The sequence below is a fragment of the Anabrus simplex genome, chromosome 1, assembly GCF_040414725.1.
Source record: "Anabrus simplex isolate iqAnaSimp1 chromosome 1, ASM4041472v1, whole genome shotgun sequence".
Taxonomy (NCBI): domain Eukaryota; kingdom Metazoa; phylum Arthropoda; class Insecta; order Orthoptera; family Tettigoniidae; genus Anabrus; species Anabrus simplex.
The window spans coordinates 718,626,545-718,653,332 of NC_090265.1; the positions used below are offsets into that span (position 1 = coordinate 718,626,545).

At 38.8% G+C, this 26,788-nt stretch overlaps 1 protein-coding gene and 1 non-coding gene across 2 annotated transcripts in view; both read right to left on the reverse strand.

Annotated features, from left to right (window-relative positions):
- Positions 1 to 26,788, reverse strand: part of LOC136856807 (fatty acid synthase) — a 242,002-nt gene that overhangs the window by 94,000 nt on the left and 121,214 nt on the right. Inside the window, exons 16-18 of the mRNA XM_067134931.2 lie at positions 18,856 to 19,089; positions 14,567 to 14,731; positions 470 to 801 (exon numbers count right to left, since the gene is read on the reverse strand). Coding sequence (XP_066991032.2) covers positions 470 to 801; positions 14,567 to 14,731; positions 18,856 to 19,089 — 731 coding nt within the window. The remainder of the gene's footprint in view (positions 1 to 469; positions 802 to 14,566; positions 14,732 to 18,855; positions 19,090 to 26,788) is intronic.
- TRNAK-CUU (transfer RNA lysine (anticodon CUU)) lies at positions 5,038 to 5,110 on the reverse strand. Its single transcript has one exon. It is a non-coding gene; the product is annotated as a tRNA-Lys (tRNA).

The window sequence follows — 26,788 nt, forward strand, 5'->3', positions numbered from 1 at the left end:
TTCATTTTACTGAAAGATAGTATTTTTGTTCAAATATGATGGTCATCATTGCATTATTCCTTATCCCATAACAGGAACCAGTTTAAGTCTCTCAAATATATCTGTAAAAGGCAACAGAAGCCAGGATGTATGCAGTTTGACAACATGCCGATACATATAGCTGTGTACCTATGTCATCGTGGTAAAGATGCGTCAACAACTTTGCTGATAGAAATATATTTTTCTTTTTAAAAAGTCGTGGTTTTGTGAGGTTCATTGTACTTTTTCTGTAAAGTGGACATAACAATCTATAAATGGTACCAATTTCAGCTGTAGAAATCTTCTCGTTTTCTCAATATTGCTATTTTATGGAACTACCTCATAATTAGATTGCTATACTAAAAGACTAGGTTCTAGTTCTTTTCCTGAGTGCAACAAACCCATAATATGATATGCTACATACAAGGAGGAGGTGTTGAAAGTCACTCACCTGTGGTCTAGGAAGTGAAGAGAAGATCTTCTGAAGGTCCAGCATCATTGGAGTGGATTTCTCATCACCTAGAACTTCAAGAGCCTTGAATGACCCTGAGCGCAGTTCAGAAGGAGCATCCATGTTCTCCAGAACGAGGTAGACGAGCAGCCCAAGAGCCTCGGCCAGACTCTCCATGGAGTTACGGTATGGGACGAAGACAAATTTCTCCAACAGAGGACGTGCAGCGACTGGGCGACGAGGGGCAGTCCGCACTTCCACTCCGGAGACTTCCACGCCAACACTCTTGACCTCCCCCAGTACCGGATCCACTATCACAGGCAGTGTGGTTCCTGTCAACAATATCAGAGTGTTAGAGCACATGATGTTTGTGATACTGTTTCAACAAGATCTTCAGAGAAACACAATTATTGTTTCTCCTTTTTCAAAATATGCCCCCATGTAACAATAACAGAATTCAGAGTAAAGGGGAGGCAAATGCTGGGGCTGTACCTTAATTAAGACCATGGCCGCTATCTTACCAATCCTAGCCTTTTCCCATCCTTCCATTGTCGAAAACCCTCAATGTAATTTAAGATTATCAAATTTGTACTTCACTTACATACAGTTGGCTTTACGTCGCACCAACACAGATAGGTCTTATAGCGACGATGGGATAGGGAAGTTCTAGGAGTCGGAAGGAAGTGGGCATGGGCATGGTGTTAATTAAGGCACTGCCCCAGCATTTGCCTGGTGTGAAAATGGAAACCACAGAAAACAATCTTCAGGGCTGCCAATAGTAGGGCTCAAACCCACTACCTCCCGAATGCAAGTTCACAGCTGCACACCCCTAACTGCACGGTGGTCAAATCACTTAGTCTCAAATTTATTCCAGATTGACTTTATAGTAAATAAAATATGTAATTTCAGTAGTCCACCTTGTTGAGTAAAAACACACTAAAGGTATAATAAATGTTTCGGCCTTATTGAGCCCTTTTCAGCCTCGTAAAGAACTATTAAGTTGACAGAAATGCTCTAGAAAAACTCCACACAAAGGTCCATAAGAAAGAATTGATCTTGAAACTTTTTAACTTGTCATAATGTAAGAAACACAAACATAACCAAAAATCATATAGAAGAATATATAAAAACACTTATTCTTGAAGTCTTGATGAAAAGTATTAATAGCATAATTTTGATAATAATTTTGATGCTGGCAACCTTCTATTACTTAATTAACACATTGAGGTTGAAGGCCGTATGCTGTACGGGCTGTGTCATTTATTGTGGAGAACGAAGGCAACGCGGTGTATGTTCTCTAGTTTTCATTGTTGTTACTACGAAAGAAACGAACTTCATGCATTGATTGACATCGCTGTATAAGACTTGGTTTATATAGTTCTTGAAAAGGAGTATAGATGGCAGCAAACTACAGCTCTGCACATTATATTCTTCCTTTCAAATTGTGTCCCCTCCTTCATTTCCCTATCTTATCCTTCCTCAATACCATCTAACTTCAATTTCTTTTATTCTTTCTCTTATTTCACTATCACTCTTCCTCTGTTAATTTATTCTACCTTCTCTATTAAAAAAAAAAAACCATCGACCTTCATTTCGGTTCTCCTCTTTCAAATTTTAACTCTTGTCTTCCGCCAACTTCGACTACTTCAATCATGACCTAAAATTCTTTCAATTTAAAAAATAGCGCACTGTGCATATAAGTTTTCATTTGTTTTCCGATATTGCGCTTTTTACTATTTTTTTTCTCTTTACAATTGTTTTTTCAAGTCAACTGTTTTCCAAGAACTTAGCAGGAGCACAAGTACTCATTCAATTATACTGATTTGCGTTGTATATTTCTATATATACGTACTTAACTTCCCGCAACCGAGACAAATACTGGACCTTCAGGATATTCTCCATTCTACTTTGGCGTTCGAGACCGTAGCGCATGACCTTGAATGTGCCGCACTGATCACCAGGAGCTGGCGGTTTGCTTCTACAAATCTATTCGTCTGCGACTTCAAGTTATTTATGATCTTCATATATTATTTGATAGTGTTGTGACTTTGTGCCTGACAGAGTGTGGAAACTGACCCATTTGACCGTTCTCCAATATTCATAAACATTGTGAGACTTCGCCTATCATTGCGTGTGCCATACTACCATTCTTAATATTACGTACTGTTTTCTTTTAAGTGACTCACAATTTCTACCCCCATCGTTAATTCATGTTTCATCTTATACCGATCCAGAGTTTAATCTTTTTCTTTTTCTTTTTCATATGCATTGTTTTACATGTTTTTACGGCTGACGATGACTTGGACTAGGGTCGAAACTGGTCCCATTTATAGTTACTATTAAATAAGAATGTAATCGCTACATTTCTTTCTTTTATGTACTGAATAGGTTGAACCTCTTTTTCAATTATTTAATTTTTAACGTTAAAGCAGTGTGCACCGGCGGCCACATGCAAACATAGACTGAACGACTGTGATTTACACCAACTGAACAGACCTAACAGGTCACACATAATATTTATATACAGTACTAATTATTACAGAGCCTCCATGGCAAAGGCGGCAGCATGCCGGCCTCTCACCGCTGGGTTCCGTGGTTCGAATCCCAGTCACTCCATGCGAGATTTGTGCTGGACAAAGTGGAGGCGGGACAGGTTTATCTCCAAGTACTACGGTTTTTCCCTGTCATATTGCATTCGAGCAACACTCTCCAATATAATTTCATTTCATCTGTCATTCATTAATCATTGCCCCAGAGGAGTGCAACAAACTCGGCAGCCGGCACAATTCCTATCTTCGCCGCTAGATAGGGCTACATTCATTCCATTCCTGACCCGGTCAAATGATTGGAAACAGGCTGTGGATATTCACTAATTATTATATAGATTTATCTTTTGTACAAACAATTCTGAACCGCCTAAAAACCAAATAAAAACTCACTAATTTCAACCCACTATATCCATGGTAAAGGATCAAGCAACTGTGGCAGTTTTTACAGATATGAAATAGAAAGTATGAACTCATATATGGTGAAATAAGAAATCACCTAAATACAAAAGTAATTTTAAAATCCCAAATTAGTGAAAAATGTTCACTCTAGAGGATTAAAATGTATGAAAGTTACCAAGACCTCAATGTATTAACGATTTACATAGGACTCTCCTCATCACGAGATGGTTCACTCTACCGCCCAGTGAGCCATCTAGTGACAAAGTACAACTTACTATAGGCCAATAGTAAAGTATTCTTAAATTCAAACCTTCATTATTAGAGAAGTCTTACTCGAGAACAGACAAGATTTTCTTCTGAAGACACGGAGAAAAATTCTCTGCAAAACGTTAAGAATTTCACCTTGTTTCCTTGACATCAAAAAGGCCCAAGAGCTTATTATCATGTCTACAATCATGGGCCGTGAAAGCATTAATCTAAATGTTTCTTGTAGGAAATTTAATTTCAAGGTCACACAGCGCAATTTCATTGTTTGATGGGCCCAACAACTTACAGTAAAAGTCCGCTATAGCGAGTATGGCATATAACGAGAAATCCATAATAACGGTAACTTTTGTCTGTCCCTTTGAAATTCATATATTAAAATGTGCATTATCCTTCAGTTACACCGAGAGCCCAATCACTGACGCAGCCATTATTACGAGCGATTTTGCGCGCTCGATTTTTTCCGTTGCCAATATTTATGCACGCAGTCATTATACTGCATGCGATCGATCATCTTCGGTACCGTATCTTTTTCTCGCTATGCCCACCAGCCAGCTCTCTCGTCGACATTCTAAGGCAATGTCGGAGTCTATTAGTAATACCCGTCGACTGCTCTTCCGCAAGGAAAATGAAAGAAGAGAATATGTTTTCGTAATAAATGCGTAAATAATGTGTCCGATAACTGTTGTTAACTCGTTAAAGATAAACGCTGAATAAACGATCGCTTAATTTTAATGCTAAATACCGCAATTTCGTAAGAATGAGATAGGCCTACACATCAAGATATGGCAGAGTGCGTCGTTGATTACGAGGTTAGTTTATATTTTCTCGCGTCCCGTAAATTACAGAAAGGCTATTATGTAAATTTATAGCAAGAAGGTTATAGTTTCTCTACTGGCGCTTGAAGTATATTTTCATCATACATACAGTACAGATAAGTTAAGATAGGTGACGCTATTTGAATAACAAAACTGAAACATTTGCCACAAAATGCGATCGATCATCTTCGGTACGGTATAATTTTCGCTCTATGTGCATTTGCAAGCTCTCTCGTCAACATTCGAAGGCGATATTGGGGTTGATTAGTAATACCCATCGACTGCTGTTCTCTAAAGAAAATTTGAAATTGTTATGAAGAGACTTTTAATTTTTGTAAACGTATTTCATTAACTGAAGTTGGCACTTACCAAGCCTCTTTCTGATTGGTTGGATGATTTTGTATTGTTGAAAATGGTTACGCATGCAACAGTCATGTCCGTCATCAAGTTGTGATATCACATCATTAAGACATATCAAATGCAATAAAGTATTGAAGGCACCAAGTTCCTTTACTTCAAAATAAAAAACAAACATTGGCGCCCAACGTGGGGCTCGAACCCACGACCCTGAGATTAAGAGTCTCATGCTCTACCGACTGAGCTAGCCGGGCCTTATTGGATCCAGGATCTAGTCGAATTTAATAAAAGAAGGTCTGTATAAGAAACCTGGTTTACCGAATCTCAAGACAAACACACAGATCATTGGAGTAGATTGTTCCAAAGTGGAAACAAAAAGGATTACGAGAATACACCTCGTTTCAAGGAATGACAGATTTGAGATGGAAGCAGAATTTCTAGTTTTGCCAATTATAATAGGATGATTGCCACAGTTGGAGATCAAGAAGGACAAGATTATTATTCCAAAGGACATTTGCTTGGCAGACCTTACATTCAACAAGCCTGGAGACATAGACATATTAATTGGTGCAGGACTTTATTGGAAAATAGTCAGAGGTCCACCCAAGAATGAAGCTGAAGGACAACCAGCTCTGCAAAAAACCCAATTAGGCTGGATTATAGGCAGTGAAGTTTACGAGAACAAACAAGAGTCAACAACAACATGCATGAAAATTAGCAATCAACAATTATCAGATCAGATGGAAAAATTTTGGAAACAAGAAGCAATTGCAGAGATTCGACATAACACATCAGAAGAAAGAATATGTGAAAGACAGTTCACGGACACCTTTTCGAGAGATATAACAGGTAGATTCATCGTAAGGCTCCCTATCAAACCGCACTAAACAGACTAGATTCATTAGTCAAGAGATTAAGCAGACACTCTGAACTCAAGACAGCTTATGCAGATTTCATGGATGAATATGAAAAACTAGGTCATATGAGCTTGACTGAAACAAACCAAAATCAAGATGTACCAAATTCATACTTCATACCCCATCAACCAGTGGTACGTCCCAGATAGTGACACCACAAAGGTCAGAGTGGTATTTGATGCCTCGGCAAAAACATCACTCGGGACATCACTCAATGACAAGCTCATGACAGGAACTAATTTACAGCGAGATCTTTTTCACCATTGTACTTAGATTTCGCAGCTATAAGTAAGTCATGACGGCAGATGTGGAAAAGATGTTTCGGCAAATCCTTATCCATGTCTCAAGTATTATTACAATATTATAAGTCCACCTGTTCAATACAAATCCTTATCCATCCTGAAGATCGAGCATTACAGCAGATTTTGTGGAAAGAGGAATCTTCAGCTCCTGTGAGGATTTATCAGTTGAATACGGTAACATATGGAACAGCATCAGCAGCTTACCATGCCATGAGACGCCTAAATGAATTGGCTATTCATGAAAATGAATTTCCAGCAGCAGCAAAGGCTATTCATGATGATTTTTATATGGATGACTGCTTAAGTGGAGGAGACATTCTAGACGACGTGATCGGGCTACGGCGGCAAATACAAAATATTCTCAAGAATGGTGGAATGCATTTGAGGAAGTGGAGGTCCAACAGCAAAGAGATCTTGTAGGATTTGGAGAGCAAAAGCGACGAAGGGGCTTTACTGGTTTTAGACAAAGGTGAAGCTAGTAAGACTCTTGGACTCCTCTGAGACTCAGCACAAGATTGCCTTCAGTTTCGTGTTGAGCTGGCAAAGCAATCACCAAGATCCAAAAGAGAAGTCGCCTCCAAAATCACACAGATTTTTGATCCACTAGGACTCGTGGGTCCAGTAGTGATCAAAGGGAAGTTGTTGATGCAACACTTATGGGTAGATGGATTTGAATGGGATCAGCCATTGTCCCAAGAGCACCTTCAGATTTGGAACGAGTACTATACGTCATTAGAAAGACTGAACAACATCAGGATTATGAGAAACATAAATCCTGGAAATTGCTCTGGGTCTTTTGATTTGTTTGGATTTAGTGATGCTTTGGAGAAGGCTTTTGGAGCCTGCATTTATGCAGTTTGTCAAACACAAAGTGGTCTCTACATTTCCAATTGACTTTGTGCAAAGACGAAAGTAGCTCCTTTAAAAACCAGTTTGTTGCCAAGACTCGAATTGGAGGCAGCCCTTCTTCTTGCACAACTTGTCAAAACAACAGTGAGTGCTTTGAAAGAAAAAATTGGTCAGATCAGATTATGGAGTGACAGTACAATTGTTTTGGGATGGATCAACACAGCCAAGGCTCCTGAAGACATTTGTGGCAAACAGGATTGCAAAGATTCAAGGAGCCACTGATGCAACCACCTGGAAGCATGTTCCTTCGACTGAAAATCCAGCTGATCTTCTCTCAATAGGAGTTACTTCAGCAGAACTCGAAGATAAAAAGCTGTGGTGGAGTGGACCTTCTTGGCTTCGCACACAACGTCAACAACCAGAGCATTCAGAAGAATTTGAAACAGAACTACCAGAGCTGAAGGTCACAGCAGTTATGTTGACAGCAACATCAACTAGCATTCTACTGAATAAATTCTACCATATAGCAGCATATTTTCAAAGATTAATTTACAATTGCAAACTCAAACCACCAAAAAGGAAAAAAAGTTCACTAGAAATACAAGGAACTTGTAAATAAGAGAAACAGGTAGTCATGTGGACACAATTAGAAGCATTCCCTCAAGTACTACATTGCTTAATTAATAATCAAGACCTCCCAAAGGAGAGTTCTCTAAAGTAACTCAGTCCGTTTCTGGATAGTGACGGATTGATTAGGGTTGGAGGAAGGCTTCGTTTTTCAGAGCTAACATCAGAACAGAGACATCCTGTGCTTCTACCAGCAAATCATCACATCACCAGAATGATCATGGAAAATGAACATCGTTGTCTGAAGCATTGTCCCCCAGAGCAACTGCTACATGCAACTCGACAACGATATTGGCCTATCAGCGGCAGAAGAGAAGCAAAAAAGATTGTCAAAAGGTGTCTGAAGTGCTTTTGTTACCATCCTACAGTTCCAGAGGTACGCATGGCAGATTTACCAAAAGAAAGGGTTAGGTTAGTTGTTCGACAGTTTGTTACCACAGGAATGGACTATGCAGGTCCAATATCTGTAAGAGAAAGCCACAGAAGAGGCCGCATTCATACTTACAAGGGTTATGTAGCTGTATTTACATGCTTCAGTACCAAGGCAGTGCATTTGGAGTTAGTGTCGGAGCTAACGACTGAAGCTTTCTAAGCTGCACTGCAACGCTTTACGGCGAGAAGAGGTTTGTGCAAGCAGCTTTTCTCTGATAATGGGAAGAATTTCAATGGAGCAGCCAACGCACTACAAGATATCCAGTCCTTTTTGTAAAAGGGGTCAACGACCATTACCTCCTCACTCGCTCAGCAGCAGATACAGTGGAGTTTCATTCCACCCCGGTCACCCCACTTTGGGGGATTGTGGGAAGCAGCTGTAAAGATGATGAAAAGACATTTGCTGACTGAAACACAGGGACGTGTGCTAACTTTCGAAGAAACCTACACTATTCTTTGCAATATAGAGGCTGTATTAAATTTACGTCCCCTTACTCCCTTGCCAAATGATCCAAATTATTTAGAAGTCCTAACACCAGCACATTTTCTTCTAAGTGACTCGATCGTGCAACCTGTGCAAAGGGATTTGTTGAGAGAACTCGATAACTGTTTGTCACGTTGGCAGCATTTGCAAAAAATTCGGCAATGGTTGCGGCAGAGATGGCAGCGAGAATACTTGCAGGAATTGCAAAAACACGTCAAGTGGCATGATACCAATTGACGTATTGATGTTGATTCTTTGGTGCTATTAATTGAGGACAACATCCCTCCTCTAGAGTGGCCCAGAGGTAGGATAGTTCAAGTTCACCCTGGACGAGATGGTGAGGTGAGGGTTGTCACCATTCGGATGGCTGGTGGAACTTTCACCCGAAGCATCAAGAAAATATGCCCTCTTCCCATTGAAGGGGATGACAAGGAGAACTGAATTAAAGATTTCCTGTGATATTTCTAACTTTGTGTTATTTTTCATCAAAGATATAATTTCAATATTATTTTCTTTTAATCATAAAAATATGATGTATGGAGTTTTGTATTAATGCATATGTTAAGAATAAGTATTTTTACAATAGGTATAAGATTACAATTGTTAGTTGAAAGAACTCCTTTCAAGGTGGGCAAGATATTATGAAGAGACTTTTAATTTTTGTAAATGTATTTCATTAATTGAAGTTGGCACTTTCCAAGCCTATTTCTGATTGGTCGGATGATTTTGTATTGTTGAAAATTGTTACGCATGCAACAGTCATGTCCGTCATCAAGTTGTGATATCACATCATTAAGACATATCAAATGCAATAAAGTATTGAAGGCACCAAGTTCCTTTACTTCAAAATAAAAAACAAACAGAAATGAAAGAGGATAACATGTTTTCTTAATAAATGCGTAAATAATGTGGCCGATAGCAGTTGTTAACTCATTAAAAATAAAGGCTGAAGTAAACGATCGCTTACTTTTAATGGTAGACCATATACTGAAATTAAGTAAGAATGTGATACACCTCAAGATATGGCAGGGTACATCACTGATTTCAGAGGATAGTTTATATTTCTTCACATCTAGTTAAATTTCGGAAAGCTATTCCCATGTCAATTTTTAGCGAGGAGGTTATCATTTCTCTACATGCCTTTCTCATAGATTTTCATGATATATATATGGTTAGGTTAGGTGACGCCGTTTGAAGTAGTAAACTGAAATGTTTGCCACAGAAGCCTCTGGAGTGATACCGTATTTCTCCAAAAAATCAAGCAAGAGTCGCTTTGCATTCGCGGCTTGATAGTAATGAACACCACTGGCAACTACGGTACCACAGTAACCATACTGTTGTTTTTTTTCACCCCCCCCCCCCACACACACACAAAACTCGTTGATAATAAACGACCGCCTCTCTGTCATACATCGCTAGCCACGACGACTGGTTGTACAGTGCCTTTGTGTAATGAAATAGTGGAGACAGAATGACATTCTAATATCCTAAAAAAAAAAAAAAATAAAGTTTCTCAAATCTGCAGAATGGTATCAAAACATGCGAGACTTCGAATTCTTAGAAAGGCCACGGCTACTCAGTAGCAGAGTTATAACGGTTCTGCTGTACCTGACGCTTAGTAAAATTAAGTTTTATAGACAGCAGGAATATTTTCGTGATGAATCGTCGTATTGTAAAGATACATGGAACAGGTATTGCCGGCAAATTTTCAACGGGTTCTCGTCGATGTTATGATGCCAATTTTAAGTTAATGGCTATTAAACACTCGGAAATGTATAATAATTGTGCAGCCACAAGAAAATACGGCATATGCCTAACTAAAGTCAATATTCGACGTTGCCGTGAAGACAAAGATAGCTTAAAAATGTGTATTGCACAAAAAAATGTATTCAGTGGCCCGCAACAAGGACGCTTTAAAGAAGTCGAAGATGAAATTGTGAGGTATGTGTACAAAAATGCAAGGGCAGAATTGCCATACCGCGGCGTAATAAACTCATTCGTTGACTTTCAAAAGTTTGCGATTAAGACCTATTTGTACATCGCTAGCCGCTGAAGTTGGCCGAATCTGGCAAGCAAGGCGTGCGTGTAACACCTGAGTGAAAGTAACAGTTTTATAGTAAGCAAGAATATTCTCCTGATGGATTGTTGTATTGTAGAGACGCGTGGAATGTGTATTGCCGGCAAACTTTCAACGAGTTTCCTTTGATATTATGATGCCAATTTTTTGTTAACGGTTATTAAACCCGCTGAAATAAAGCATAATTGTATGGTTGCAAAAAAATACAGCATAACTAAAGCCAATGCTCGGCATCTACAAATAGTCTAAAATGCGTACTGTATAAGAAAGACATTCATATGATTTTACAAAGCACTTTTTAAGCCCCATTAAAATTTTTTGAAGGAAAAAGTGGGGGTCATCTTGGATTTGGAGAAATGCGGTAATATATATTTTTCTGAATGAAATTAAACACACGTTTTCACGTAGTATCGGATTTCGAAAAAAACACAAGTAAGCCGTAGAATGGATATCATCCGCAAAAACTCAAGTTTTGAACAAACTGATTGCTATTTTGATAATGATTTTAATGTGTATGGGGGTTTTCCCGACTTTTACAAAAAATCGGATTAACGACAATCTGCTACAGCGAGTAAATTTTTTGCCGTTATGAATTCTCGCTATAATGGATTATACTGTACTTGTTATTTTAGATGATAGAGGGCAAAAATCCCCCATTAGTTCAAAACAGTGAAATATATATAAATCAGAAGTATCCCTTGTGTGATTCAGGATTTCAAGCTACAGTAGAACCTCTATATCTCGAACCTACATTACCCGAATTTTCAGCATCTCGAAGTAACTTCCTGGCCGTTTGTCTTATTCTTCCCATGTATTTATTTCTCTATTACTCAAAATTTGGTTACAAGAATGTCTCTATTTCTCGAAGCGAGCATTTCCTCCCTTGAAGCAAAAAAATACTCTGTAACTCAAATTTTGTGCAACATTAACTGTGCAATATGGCATTTCTGGTTTGTGAGGAAGAGTTAACAGATAGGTCTTATGGCGACGATGGGATAGGAAATGCCTAGGAGCTGGAAGGAAGTGACCGTGGCTTTAATTAAGGTACAGCCCCAGCATTTGGCTGGTGTGAAAATGGGAAACCACGGAAAACCATCTTCAGGGCTGCCAACAGTGGAATTGGAACCCACGGTCTCCTGGATTCAAGCTTACAGCTGTGCGCCCCTAACCACATGACCAACTCGCCCGGTTTAACAAGTCAAGGAAGGTTTACAGCGATGCTGGGAGTCAATATGTCGGGAACCAAAAATCGAAAACTTCTAATGATCGGAAAATCGGCAAAGCGTCGCTGTTTCTTCGGTGTGAATTAATTACTGGTCACATACGAAAGCAACCCGCTGAAGTCGTTGATAACAAGATCCATTTACGGATCTTGGCTGCATGGTACTGATGAGAAGTTTCAACGTAAAAGGAAGAAAGGTTAACAGTAACAAACAGAAGAGACTAACAGATTTTTTTTTCAAAGGTGTTAACCAAGGTATATTTCTTGTTTCACTACTGTCTGTACTGTATCCCGTCTTTTAAAAAGTTACTATAATAAGGGTTATAATTAAGGTGATGCCGTAAAATAGAGTTTTCTTTGTATATTTTTAAGTATTGTTAAAAATACTGTATTCAGTATAAGCCCGTAGATATATATGATTCAATCATGTGCTTTATATCCTCAAGAACATTATTCTCTATATCTCAAAATTTCGAAAACTCAAATTACAATTTAGCTCCCGAGGTGATTTGAGATATCGAGGTTCCACTGTATATCCTTAACAAATATGAGCACAATCAGTGCAATAGTTTTTGAGCCTATTCGGGACAATAAATCAATCAATCACCACTGATCTGCATTTACCTAGTTTAGTGTTTAGTGTCAATAGGGACATAAGACTGACAAGGTCGCACCACTCGAGACAACAGCCCACTAATGATTGATGCACACTCATTATCTCCTTATTGGCGATCCTACTATGTTGAGCAACATAGTTTTCCAAATTTAAAAAAGGACTAGCAAGTTTTATGTTAACAGAAGAGATTTTAGATGAGAGGATTTTTTCTACCTCATCATTCACATGTTTTTTAATATATTAATCATGATCATTATCTTTTAATTCCACACATTTTTCAGTTTTTTTTTTTTTTTTTTTCATATACATGTAACATTTTAGCTTCTACTGAAGCCTTTAGATAGACTGAAACATGTTTAGACATTATCCCATCTAATATAGATAGATTTTTGTATTGAAAAGGAGGACAGTAAAAGACTTTTTCATTTGTAAAGTTATTTAGTAATTTCTTAAATAATTGCAAAGAATTTGGAAATTTATTGAACATCTTGCCTGGTACATTATTTCTATACCTAATTCCTCTTCCTATAAATGAATATTTGCCCCAATATGTCCTCTTGAATTCCAACTTTATCTTTATATTGTGATCTTTTCTATTTTTAAAAACACCACACAAAGTTATTTGTCTACTAATGTCGTTCCACATCATTCCCCAACAATTTGCTTTAAAATGATGCAAGTGTAATGGACTAGTATAACTTGGAAACAATTTTCTAAACCAATGGGCAAGTAGTAGTAGTAGTAGTAGTAGTAGTAGTAGTAGTAGTAGTAGTAGTAGTAGTAGTAGTAGTAGTAGTAGTAGTAGTAGTAGTAGTTGTTGTTGTTGTTGTGAGGTGTGGCTATGAAGTTGTTTATGTCCATTAGTAGTATTATTATTTACGTAGTTATGTACAGACTTTATTTGGTATAAATCGTGGTCGTATCATTTAATATTTGTATGTTGTATGATCTGTCTTGTGTAACAAAACATGCGAGGTTATGTCACAATACATTTGTTGTATGTATATCAATAAGACTTTATTTAATGTAATAACACATAATTAATAGTATATAATTTATTATTACCTGTAAATATGATGTATAAATCCAATGTAATGTTGTGCATCACAGGGTAATAGTCCAGAACAACGCATCTTTGTCACTAGAGATTTATAGAATGTTCTATTCATTTGTACATAGGTTACTGGAGACTCAAGAAAATATGAGAAAACATGTTGTGTCATACTTTTCCAGAAGCCTGGCCAGGCAAGGTATATAAACAGACAATCTTGGGAGTTGGAGTTGAGTTGTTAACGAGACTTGTTAGTGAAAGTCATTAGTTGAGTGTGTGAACTCGTGTTGTGATTTTGTTGTGTTGGTAATTGGTTGACATGCTAATGTGGCAGTCTTCTCCTTCTTTTCCTTCTTCTCCTTCTTCGAGTCAGATCAAGATGGCAATTTATTAGTGTGTGTGTCTAATATGTATATAATTTGTAAATAAAACAGTGTACACAATTGACGGCATCTCCTGTGTGCATCTTTGTGATTATGACAAAACCCAACCCACAGCCTGTTTACATTTGTATTTACTGTTTTCTGCCAATCATAATTACTCTTTAAAAACTCCTTCATGCCTGTCTTATCATCCATATGGTACTGCCTGTTAGTCCAACTTATACGAGCTTCCTATCTATCACATATATTTTTAACTATGACAAAAACATCTTTGTGATCACTAATACCATCTATTACTTCGATTTCTCTATAGAGCTCATCTGGTTTTACCACCACCACGTCCAGAATATTCTTCCCTCTAGTTGGTTCCATCACCTTCTGATTCAGCTGCTTCCCACATTAACTTATTTGGCATTTGTTGGTCATACTTCCTGTCGTTCCCATTACTTTCCCAATTGACATTTCGTAAAGTGAGATCACCTGCTACAACCAGGTTCCTTTCCATATCAAACAAGCAAGGCAAACAAACAAGCAGACAGACACCATTTATTTTTTTAATAGTATAAATTTAGAAATACTGAAGATGAATAATAAACTAATTAAGTGCAAAAAAGGGCATAAAATGTATTATTGTTATGTTCAAATTAAACTGAAAGGGAAAGCTATGAAGCAAGTAGAGACTGCCTTAACCTGCAAGGCTCAGTTCAATATCATTCAGGATTACTACCAAATACCTTCAAAATCATATACCTTGTGGTCGTACAACGGTCGGATCCAAAGCAACCCGCTGGAACTTGACGGGGAGTCGCAGCTGAACACCTCCTCGCAAGCCTTCTGCTTGAAGCAGTCCCACCTGTAAGATGGTATCGAGGACAGCGACCCAGTTTGTGGAGGTGCTCACTGTGCCGCCACCCTCTGTAAAGAGAGAGAGATTACAATTACTGCAAGCAAAAGTACGTAGGCGTTACATGTAACAAGCTTTAACAGTTTCATTTTAGATAAAAACATGTACTGACTATAAAATCAAGTAGCAATTTGTTTTTAACATAGTTTAGAGTACTTTAATCAGTCATATACATTAAAGTCTAATAGTATTAAATAATCAGCTTTTCAGCTTCTTCCACTCCCAAAACTTCTTCGTCCTGTCAGACCTGGCTGCCCTTTGGTTGTCAGTAATGGTGTACTTCCTTCATTCAAATGTTATGAGTTTGAATCATAAGTTTTTATTCTTTAGAATCCTCTTATCTTCTCTGCCTTCAATTTGGAGCATTGAAACATTTAATTCTTCCAAATCTCTCATGATCTCTGTGAACCAAGTGTTCCTTATTTCATTTTTCCAGAAGTAACTAAATAACTGCTTCACTAGGCGGGTTTCTGGCAGTCTGAATATAAGACAAAAGAAGGCAATTCTCCTTTTCTGCATTGTATCTATTATTGATTCGCTTTCACGATATACCACTTCATTAGGTAATAATCTCCATTGGCTATCAACTTGGTGTTTTTTATTGATGACTGTCCTGATGATTCATCTATCCACTTTCTGAAATGTATTGCTTGTTGATTTAGTGTTCAACTTGAAGAGTGTTTTGCTAGCATAAGTTACTTTGTGTTTTACAACCATATTGTAATGTCGAAATTTAGCATTCATGGAGAGAGATTTTTTAATAAATTGGCCAGGTGATTCGCTGTGCTGTTTTCAGTTTAGATGTTCTGCTGCTGATCAATGTTTTCTCTTTTGTGCTCCAGGTTATAATTTCCCCAAGATATTTGAACTTATTCACTATCTTAATTTATTTGCCATTATATTTAAGTGGTCCGCCTATTCAATACATATATAATTTATTAAATCTAGTACATGTTCCCTTCCCTAAGGGACATCATCAAGCAAAGTCACCTCCGTACAAGCCATGAAGGCCCTTGGAGGAGTGGAAGGTAAAGGCTTCCACCACTGTTAACCTCGGCACGTGATGGGGTAGAGTGGTTAGCTCTACGCCCGGTCACCTTTGCCCCCAGGGAAGGGACATCATCAGGTAGAATAAATTACACAATATATCAGATACAAAAATTACATTACTGAAATGAAGCTGTCAAAGCTTGTTACATGTATTGTCTATCCAATCTAGTAATGTAATTTTTGTACAGTATCTGATATATTGTGTAATTTATTCTAGCTGATGATGTCCCTTAGGGGAAGAGACATGTACTAGATTTAATAAATTATATATGTATTGAATAGGCGGACCACTTAAATATAATATTGAAGTTATTGTTAAATATTTGCTACTTGAGTAAGTAGGCACTCGTACAGAATAGATATATGTGAGGTTACAAAGATCGACCATATGAGGAAGAAGTAACCAGAGGATGTTTGAAAGCTGTTAGAATTATCTAGGTATGTATGCAGGGTTGGGAAGTAATTGAGTGAAAGTAACCAAATTACTTACAACAATTACCTTTGTGACATTATTAAGAAAGCAGTGGGAATTAATTTGAAATTTCTCATTTTATTTGTATTTTAAAAAATTTTCTATAAGATTTTATTCTGTTTGGACTTAAATTTTGGACTTGAAAGAACTGTTCCGATCTCATAAATCGGGACTTATCCAGAAACTTTTCAATTGACTGTTTTAAAAACTCTTATTTATTTGTAGCAAAAATTATCATTTTAATCTGTGGATTTCAAAATTTTCTTTTGGGTCAAATTATTTTGTAGCATACTGTACTATAATGCGCAATTTGGGAAGTGCATTTCCTGTTGCTCAAGACACAATCTTCTAGAACATTCAACACCGAGTCAGCAAGAAAGAAGAGACTTTTGATTGGAGAAAATAAAAGTAAATGTAATTGGTGAATGTGAAATTTGAAGGTGAATTCTGCATTGTGATTTGTTTTCTTTGGTGGTTGCACCATTTCCTGTTTCTAGATCTCGTCCTGCTGCTTCGGTGGGAACGAGGTAGCATCTGTGTCTTTGATCAACTGACCATCTTAGCGGGCGGATGTGCTCATCCTTGATGGTAAGTGTAATGAACTAGTATAACTTGGAAACAATTCTCTAAAACCATGGGTAAATGGTGAAAGTATCTAGCTCGATCAGTTGTTGTTGTTGTCGTCTTTATTATTATTATTATTATTATTATTATTATTATTATTATTATTATTATTATTACTACTACTACTACTTCTTAGGTGTAGCTATGAAGTTGTTTACATCTATTAGTATTATTATTTATGTAGTTATGTACGACAGGTTGTCAGTACGGACTTTATTTGGTATAAATCATAGTCGTATCATTTATTATTTGTGTTGTATGATCTGTCTTGTGTAACAAAACATTGAGGTAATGTCATGATACGTCTGCTGTATGTTTAATAATACGACTTTATTTAATGTAAGAACATGTAATTAATAGTATATAATTTATTATTACCCCGTAAATATGATGCATAAATCCAATGTAATATTGTGCAACACAGCTTGGGTTGCACAATACAGACTCTAAGACTAAGACTCAGCTAAGCTTAAGTTTTTTTTGGAGGCAAACCTATTTTTAAACCTTTTCTTTTGATTATGTTAATTTAACTTATTCTACGGGTTTGCCATCTTGTAATTCAGATCAACCTAACTCAAGTAACCATTACTTTGAGCCAACGACATGAAGTGTTTCAGCAATGACCCATGTTTCTTTTACCGCTGAGTTGGTGTTTAAATTCATTACAATTTTGTTTCGTGTAGAATGGTTAATTGACATGTGTCATTGGAATAGGTCTACAGTGTTATTATTTGACCCATTGTTTAATAGTGGATTTTAAAAGTTTTATTCTTACTTAATTGTTTACTTTTTATATGTTTTACATGTGAATTTTTGTATGTGTAACCGTAGCAACCATGCAGGCAGTGATGTAACGTATGGATTGATGGTCAGACAATGTTACCCAGCAACCGTGCAGGCTATGTCTTATGGCTGGTTGTCATCTGAAATTAGCAGCCTTTGATGGATGGCAATGATTGGGAGACATATTTACGATCATTTGCTTTTTGCAATGGGAAAAGTGGTATCTTTTTATGTGTATACATCACATTGGTGATGGTAAAGAAATGACCTACGGTGCTGCATAAGAAAGGCTGTGTGTTTATATAACTATATATCTATATACACAGGTCAGGACATGAATGTTACTCATGGAGCTGCCATTTTGGGACCCAAACTGGGCATTCTCTACAGCATTTCCATGCTGCATATAAGCAAGTTATGGATTTTAAAAATGGATTTAAGAACATGAAAGCTGTTAAAATTAGTTTTATTTTTCCTTGGATTACATGTAATTACTAGTTTTCCTATAACGACAAATTGTGAACTAATGATAAAGTATCTATTTTGTCATCTATAACAACTTGGATTTCATATATTGTGAACAGTTGCAATGAAAATAAAAATAAAAATATGACAAAATTATCATAATACATTTTTTTAGCCAGTATGCCTAATTTAAGGTACCTAAGTGAGAACACAGAAGTGTGGATGGTCAAAATTAAATTTTTACATATAGGTTAAGGCCTAAAACAACATTATTTTCTAGAAATTTAGCCACTCATTCAGTGTTGTTTTGTCTAGTCCAATAGCCCTCATTTTCATCATCAAGAGCATAGGATAGGTCAATAACAATAAAGTCCATGAAATATCAGCCAAATGTTGCTAATTTTTTTTTTTTGCTATTGGCTTTACGTCGCACTGACACAGATAGGTCTTATGGCGAGGAGGGGACAGGAAAGGGCTAGGACTGGGAAGGAAGCAGCTGTGGCCTTAATTAAGGTACAGCCCCAGCATTTGCCTGGTGTGAAAATGGGAAACCATGGAAAACCATCTTCAGGGCTGCCGACAGTGAGGTTCAAACCGACTATCTCCCAAATACTGGACACTGGCCGCACTTAAGCGACTGCAGCTATCGAGCTCGGTGCCAAATGTTGCGGGAAGCCTACAAGTTGAGCCACAATGGAAGAAGAAGAAGAAGAGAGGGGGCCTTCAACATGACATACTGACCGTGCACTTGCAGCACGCCCCGGAAGACTCCACTGTACTGGTAGCCACGCAACTGAAGCATCTTGTACACATCTTCTGTCTCCAGTACAAGTGGACCAGGTGTCTTGCTGCACTCCCAGGACATCTTCTTGTCAAGAGTCTTCACTTCACCCGTCACAAGCAAAGTGGACCCACTAAGAATCACAAAACGGCCCTCTACGTCGAGAAGCTGGACAACAAATTGCACAGGTCCACCTGAAATAGTTGAATAATGTTCTTTGAGATGTACATTGTTTCAGAATAAAACACATGAGACTAAAATCCATGCTACAGATATCAAAAATTAGATTAGAATAGATTAGAATACTCTGATCCCCCAGTTCAAGATCGCCTGAAACTGGGGCGGATGTTCAGTTATTGCACATCATTCTCCTTCTGACAATTATTTGACTATTACTACACTAACTCTTATTTACAATGTCTAGGACAGAGATGGTGAACTTATGACATGCATGCCACTAGGTGACACCCGAACACGACTTCTGTGCTACGCCGCATAACAATTTAACAAATTTTAACATTTTAAAAATGTAATAAATAGGTTGAAAATTTATCAACACAGCACATTTTAACATTATGCTTTAATAAAGAAGTATGTCAGAATTAATTCTATGGTCATATTTCTCATAAATTTTATTAGGTTAAGGCAAAAATCCACAGTTCTAGCCGTTCAGGCAAGCAACTCAATGTTGAAAACATCCTAGGGATATGGGCTACGAATTTTAGGTAAATAAAATATAATAAATTATGATAATATATTCTTTATTTATTCCTAAAAATTACAATCCTTTTCTTAATCATCTTTATCCAGTTATTAGATTAGCAGGTTGCTTTTCTCTACCACTACGAGCTCTAATGTGAGTCAAAGTATTGTTTCACTTAAGCACCACTATGAGCGCTAATCCCCTCTAAAGAACCAGAGAAACAAGGAAATGCCATTTGGTCCTTGTTTCAATGACGGTGAAATCCTGACATTCACCTCCCCACAGTAGAGAGGGGGCAACGACTGCATATAAAAATAATAATAATAATAATAATAAAAATAATAATAAATAAAAATAACGAATGAAGGGACCGATTATCTCCCGGTATAAGGAGATCCCCTATACCAAGTGCCAACAGTCTCTTTGAGAGTGGATGAGCGGGTATGGGTAAGGGCACTCTATTGTCCTGGGGACAAGAAATTGTTCCCAAAGGCGGAGGAACCAGTTTGGTCAACGGCATTAGGATGCAGAAGGCAATGGGAAACCACTGCATTAAAGATCCTGAGAGATATTCCAATAAATCCACATGGCATGGCTGCAACGTCAAGATCGGAGCTGGCCGTGTGGATCGTCTACCTCCGTTTGGAGACGATGGCTTAAGAAGAAGAGATGAGCACTAATGTCGGTCAATGCAGAGTTTCATAAGCACTTATAATTACATTCGGTGTGAACATTTTTCATAAAATTTAAAATTAAAAAAAAAACAGGGTATTAAACCAAGGAACACATTACAGAGAGAATTATGTAAATTAATAATGCTAGGATTTGAATAAAAAACAAAATGAGTAAAGAAACAAGTGATTTTAGGCAGTTTTTCTGGAACTGCAAATAGACCGAAAGTGATTTTTGAAATTTGTTCTTTTAGTTTGATAGAACTATCCATAACTCACAATTTGGAATCTTCCCAGGCCCTTTAGCCCTTAAACTTTCAGCACAATTGAGGAAATTGCTTAATTTTATATTTTCCATAGTATCGGGACTCCTACTTTGTCTGCTAAGGAATATTTGCAACATTAAAATATATCATATTCATACAATTTACCTGTTTTGTAAAATCTAATTTTCAGTGATGTTTGCAAAATAAAATCATGAAACATTCACTTGAATGGATTTATATGAAATGCAATCTAATACCTAAGTGAAGTGAAATGAGGGAATTTCGAGATTATTTTAAAGGAAAATAACCGATGGCACACTAGACAATAAACAGTAATAAACAAGACCTTAACTGACATGCTAGTTGGAAAAGGTTCACCATCCCTGGTGTAGGCCAACACTTATCTTTCCCTTCCTTAGTTGATTTAGTGCTTATTTTTTTGTCACAAGTCTTATGGAATTATCGTACGACTAGCTATATTACCCGGCTGCCCGCGTACCTTATTGACTGTTTAATTTTAGGTATGGTTCACATTTCACTTTTGGAGGTGGTGACATGTAAATAGTGTCTTGTTCCACCGTTTGGAAGCAGCACACGCACAGGGACCAATGAATGCACTCGTCATAGCCATTTTATAACAACACTGTCGGCATATGAGCAGACAACATGGAAAGCAACCGTCAGGGACAGCGCTATACGACTTGGTTCCTAATGGAAAGAAGGCGTGCAGAAATTCATCAGCGCTTGGTGGCAGTCTGTGGAGAATATGCGCTGTCATGTAAAACAGTTTACAACTGGGTGGACGGTTGGAAAACAGAGTGCACATCGGTGGACAAGGGAACCAGTTCTGAAAGGAATGTGACAGTGTCAACACCAGTCAACATTGCCCAGGTCGAACAGGCCAATAGTAATTAAATATTTTATTATTAAGGTGGACCTTAATAATAAAGTATTTAATTACTATTGTAATCACAGATCACAGATCTATCATAATGAAATTTATTTCTTTTAATCGAACAGGCCATCGAAGGAAACAACTGCATCACATTTACGGAAATGGAGGCAGCCATGGGAATTAGCTGAAACACCCTGCAGCGGATTGTGCACGGCTACTTACAGTTGGGGAAGGTGTCATCAACGTGGATGCCTAGACTCTTGTCTGCAGACGAAAAGCAGAGGTGTGTGGACGTGTGCAGAGAACTTTTGCAATGCCATGATCAAGATCCAGCCGACTTCATGGCTAGGCTTATGACTGGTGATGAGACATGGCTCCATTACCATGAGCCACAAACGAAACAACAATTGATGCAATGGAAGCATAGGGGCAGTCCACCGCGAAAGAAATGTCGAACAGTACCATCAGTTGGCAAGCGAAACGTGACAGTGTTCTGGGACACAAAGGGCATCATCCTCATTGACTGGCTGGAATTTGGGACCATGAGTAACAGTGCAGCATATGTGGCAAACCTTAAGCGCTTACGTCGTGCCATTCAAACTAAGTGGCCAGGAAAATGGCAACATGACAAAGTCCGGTCCCACACTAGCCAAGAGACCACCGCTGCCATTGATCAAATGCATTTCATGGTGCTGCCACACCCACCATACTCTCCCGACTTGGCACCAAGTGATTATCACCTGTTCGGGAACATGAAGAAACCTCTGCATTGTCGCCGTTTTGTGGATTTTTCAGAAGAATGGTTTGAAGAAGGTCTGGTGAGACTGACGCATCAATGGCAAAAGTGCGTACAGTTACAAGGAGATTATGTTGAGAAGGTGGACGTAACAACTGATGTCTAATGTACTTCATTTGAGTAGAAAAAAATAAAGTGTAAAACATTATAGTACGCCTTTCGTATGTGTGAAGCGAATTTTTGTAGATTTCATTATTATAATGTTGACTGATACTTCACCCCCTTTCCACTCCCATCCAAATGGGTGCACACACAATCCATAATCTGGGCCATATTGGACTTTTTTTCACTTCTTCTCACCCTCCTTGCCGATGGGGGCTGAACTTGAACTTAAACAACCCCGAAACCTATGGATTCGACAATATTTTCGATTATTTTTATATGCCAGCCCCTCCCCACCTCCACCCATAGGGGTGGTTACCCCCACAGTGCTTTTCTTCCAGAAAATGATAGGTGCAGCAGAATCTCTACTTGGTCTAGCCTACAATTACGCACATGCCTACTTTGAACCACAGGCCTGTATTCTACTGCAGAATCCTTGAGCTGACGTTGCCATGGTTACAGCTGGTCATTTCTTCATCCGATTCCTAGAACGGGATAGTGTGATGGCAATATCTCCATAACGGTTGGTTTTAGACCCATAAAACATGATCTTCGGGGCCCTTACTGAGTTTTGTTCTTCGCGTCGTAAGGCTTAAAATGAGCATTGTCTCGTCCTTGTGTGACATATTCAATATTTCATCTATATTGGCATATAATGACTTTTATTGGCAAATTTTTTATATATTGTGTTACGTTATTTCAATTTTTGTAGGCATCTCTAGTTGTTTTAAAAATAAAATACAGTCCATGTTACTCACTGGTAATGTAGCTTTCTGTAGGTGAAAGAATTTTTAAAATCGGTTCTGTAGTTTTTGAGTTTATCCATTACAAACAAACATACAAATCCTTTTTTCCTTTATAATATTAGTATGGATAACTATGACATAACATATGACTGAATTGAATGAGTGAATGGATAATTTTGTGATTGAACTGTGGTCATGCATAAATGAATGAATAACACTCTTCTCACCCAGTCATGGATAGCCACCAACTGGGGAGAGAGGATTCATTGAATGAGTGATTGAGTGAGTGAGTGAATGACGAAGAGATGTTTGGGACTCAGTAAGTTGGGAGAGGTTCACCAGAAACACTGAAACTCTCTGAAGAAGAAGAAGAAGAAGAAATTATTCAATATAACATACCGTGCGCTTGCAACACGCCCCAGAAGACCCCACTGTATTGTAGCCACGCAACTGAAGCATCTTGTAAACATCATCTGTCTCAAATACAGTAAAAAATGTAAACTCGTGTCCTCATCCCGAGGTGGCGCAGCTCTTTTCAGGCACACCCCCATTGGAGGTGAGCTGCATGTACCATTTCAACCACATACCAGCCCTCCTGCCAGTCTTAAATTCCTGACAGTACCGGGAATCGAACCCGGGCCCCCGAGGACGGCAGCTAATAACACTAACCGTTACGCTACGGAGGCGGACTCAAATACAGTTGGACCATTCCATTATGAATGAATGAAATACCAAAATTATAACTCCAGTCCTGTTCATGCAACATTAGTACCATGGATTACCACTTGTATCGCCAATATCTATGCGTGGTATTACTGCGGTATGTTTATTTCTCACAGATGACGTGATCTCGCGCTGCACAAGGCTGTCAACCTCTCTACTTAGGAACTAGACCATTGGTCTGGATTGGTTAGGGTAGGGCCTGGACAAGGTCATTGGTCCGGATTGGATTAGGGTAGGATATAGACAAGACCACTAGTCAGGATTGGTTAGGGTAGGAGTTGGACAAGACCATTGGTCTGGATAAGTTAGGGAAGGGCCTGGATAAGGTCACTGGTCTGGACAGGTTAGGGTAGGAGCTGGACAAGACCATGGGTCTGGATTGGTTAGGGTAGGAGCTGGACAAGACCACTGGTCTGGATTGGTTAGGGTAGGAGCTGGACAAGACCACTGGTCTGGATAAGTTAGGGTAGGTGCTGGACAAAACCATTGGTCTTGTTAAGTTAGGATAGGGCCTGAACGTGGTCATTGGTCTGGATAGGTTAGGATAGGAGCTGGACAAGACCATTGGTCTGGATTGGTTAGGGTAGGAGTTGAACAAGACCACTGGTCTGGTTAGGGTAGGGCCTGGACAAGGTCACTGGTCTGGATAGGTCAGGGTAGGAGCTGGACAAGACCATAGATCTGGACTGGTTAGAGTAGGAGCTGGACAAGACCATTGGTCTGGACAGGTTAGGGTAAGAGCTGGACAAGACCACTGGTCTGGATTGGTTAGGGTTGGAACTGGACAAGACCATGGGCCTGGATAGGTTAGGGTAGGAGCTGGACAAGACCATGGGTCTGGATTGGTTAGGGTAGGAGCTGGACAAGACCATTGGTTTGGACAAGTTAGGGTAGGGCCTGGACAAGGTTACTGGTCTGGACAGGTTAGGGTAGGAGCTGGACAAGACCATGGGTCTGGATTGGTTAGGGTAGGAGCTGGACAAGACCATTGGTCTGGATTGGTTAAGGTAGAAGCTGGACAAGACCACTGGTCTGGATAAGTTAAGGTAGGAACTGGACAAGACCACTGGTATGGATAAGTTAGGGTAGGGGCTGGAAAAACCAAAGGTCTGGATAAGTTAGGGTAAGGTCTGAACATAGTCACTGGTCTGGATAGGTTAGGGTAGGAGCTGGACAAGACCACTGATTTGGATTGGTTAGGGTAGGAGCTGGACAAGACCATTGGTCTGGACAGGTTAGGGTGGGACCTGAACAAGATCACTGGTCTGGATAGGTTAGGGTAGGAGCTGGACAAGACCACTGGTCTGGATACGTTAGGGTAGGGCCTGGACAAAGTCATTGGTCTGGATAGGTTTAGGGTAGGAGCTGGACAAGGTCACTAGTCTGAACAGGTTAGGGTAGGAGCTGGACAAGATCATGGGTCTGGATTGGTTAGGGTAGCAGTTGGTCAAGACACTGGTCTGGGTAAGTTAGGGTAGGGCCTGGACAAGAGCAGTGATATGGTGACAAGCAAAGGGGGTCTGGGGAGTAAGCCTCCAGGTTAGAGCCGCAAAGTGGCCTTAGGCCTCTAGTTTCCTGTGCAAACACCATTGGTCTGCACTGGTTAGGGTAATGGGCTCTGGACCAAAATGAACTTTTTTCTTGCCATACTACAGCAGCACATTCTACGTGAGTTACTGGTAAGAAGATGAAATACCTTTTTCTTGCTAGTTGTGTGAAGCTTAATTAATTAAGAATGCTGGATAGTAGCAAAAGTCTACTACAATGTTCTCAGCAGATAGCGCCTCGAGATCGATACAGCAGTGCATCCCTCCATTGTTGATAAAATACCTATGTAATTCTCTTGAATGTTCTTCTGTATTATACATTCCTTCACTTATAGTCTTTATTAGATGCGCTTCTTTATTCCGCGGGTTAGTAACACTATGTACTTTTGATCGTTGATGGGAATGATGTCACAACATATTTTACGTCAGCCGATAGCAATGCGAGTAGCCATTCCAGCAATGGAACATCGCGTGCACTACTTTTCGTTAGATTATAAAAGTGGAGGTGGACTGGTGGGTCCCTGGACATGGCAATGAAAACATCTCTTCTCTAAAAGTAATTCCACATAAGTTTTGAATGCCTTCTACTTCATCACCTCCTTATAAAACTTACGTGAATAGGTCTGGAATTTTACCATACCGACTGCCTAAATAAATGAATGAATGGATGGATGGATGGATGGATGGATGGACGGGATTCTAAGTCCTCTCTTCAAGTCATGGATAGCCACTAACTGGGGAGAGAGCTTCAAGAATTATGAATTGATGAACGGATGGTTGAATTTTGTTCATGCATGAATGAATGAATAAACAATCCTCTTTTTCCCAGTGCCAACGGCCATAGCCGTGTTAAAACACCGGATCCCGTGAGATCTCCGAAGTTAAGCAACATTGGGCGTGGTTAGAAGTTGGATGGGTTGCCAGCGCTGTTGGTTGGGGTAAGGGAATGGAGGAGTGGAAAGGAACTGGCCACCCTACCGTACGTAAACTCCGGCTCAGGCACACCTCTGCGGAGGTTCGGACCTGCCTTCGGGCAGAAATATGTACAGACAAAAAAATGTACCCAGGTCTGTGGGATAATTTGACTGAGAGGGGTAGGGAGGGGGTATATAAACATCAAAACTGAAACAAAAAACTTCAAAATGGTAAGATTTTGTTATGCTCCCTGAATGAATTTCGACCGAGTGTTAAAGGTTGACAGTTAACCAACTTAAGGGCAGTAATAATAGTTTTTTTGAGATTTTGATTCAACACTATAGAATGAAAATTTCACCAAAGGAACAATATTGCACATGTATTACAATTAAATAGTAGTTTGGTGTGATTATACAATTAAAAACCATTTAGTGTTTGATTACACACTAAGAAACTAATAGATACTAAAGAGACTTCTAGACTAACTAATACATATGGCAAGCGGTTGAATCATACCTCAGTGTCCATT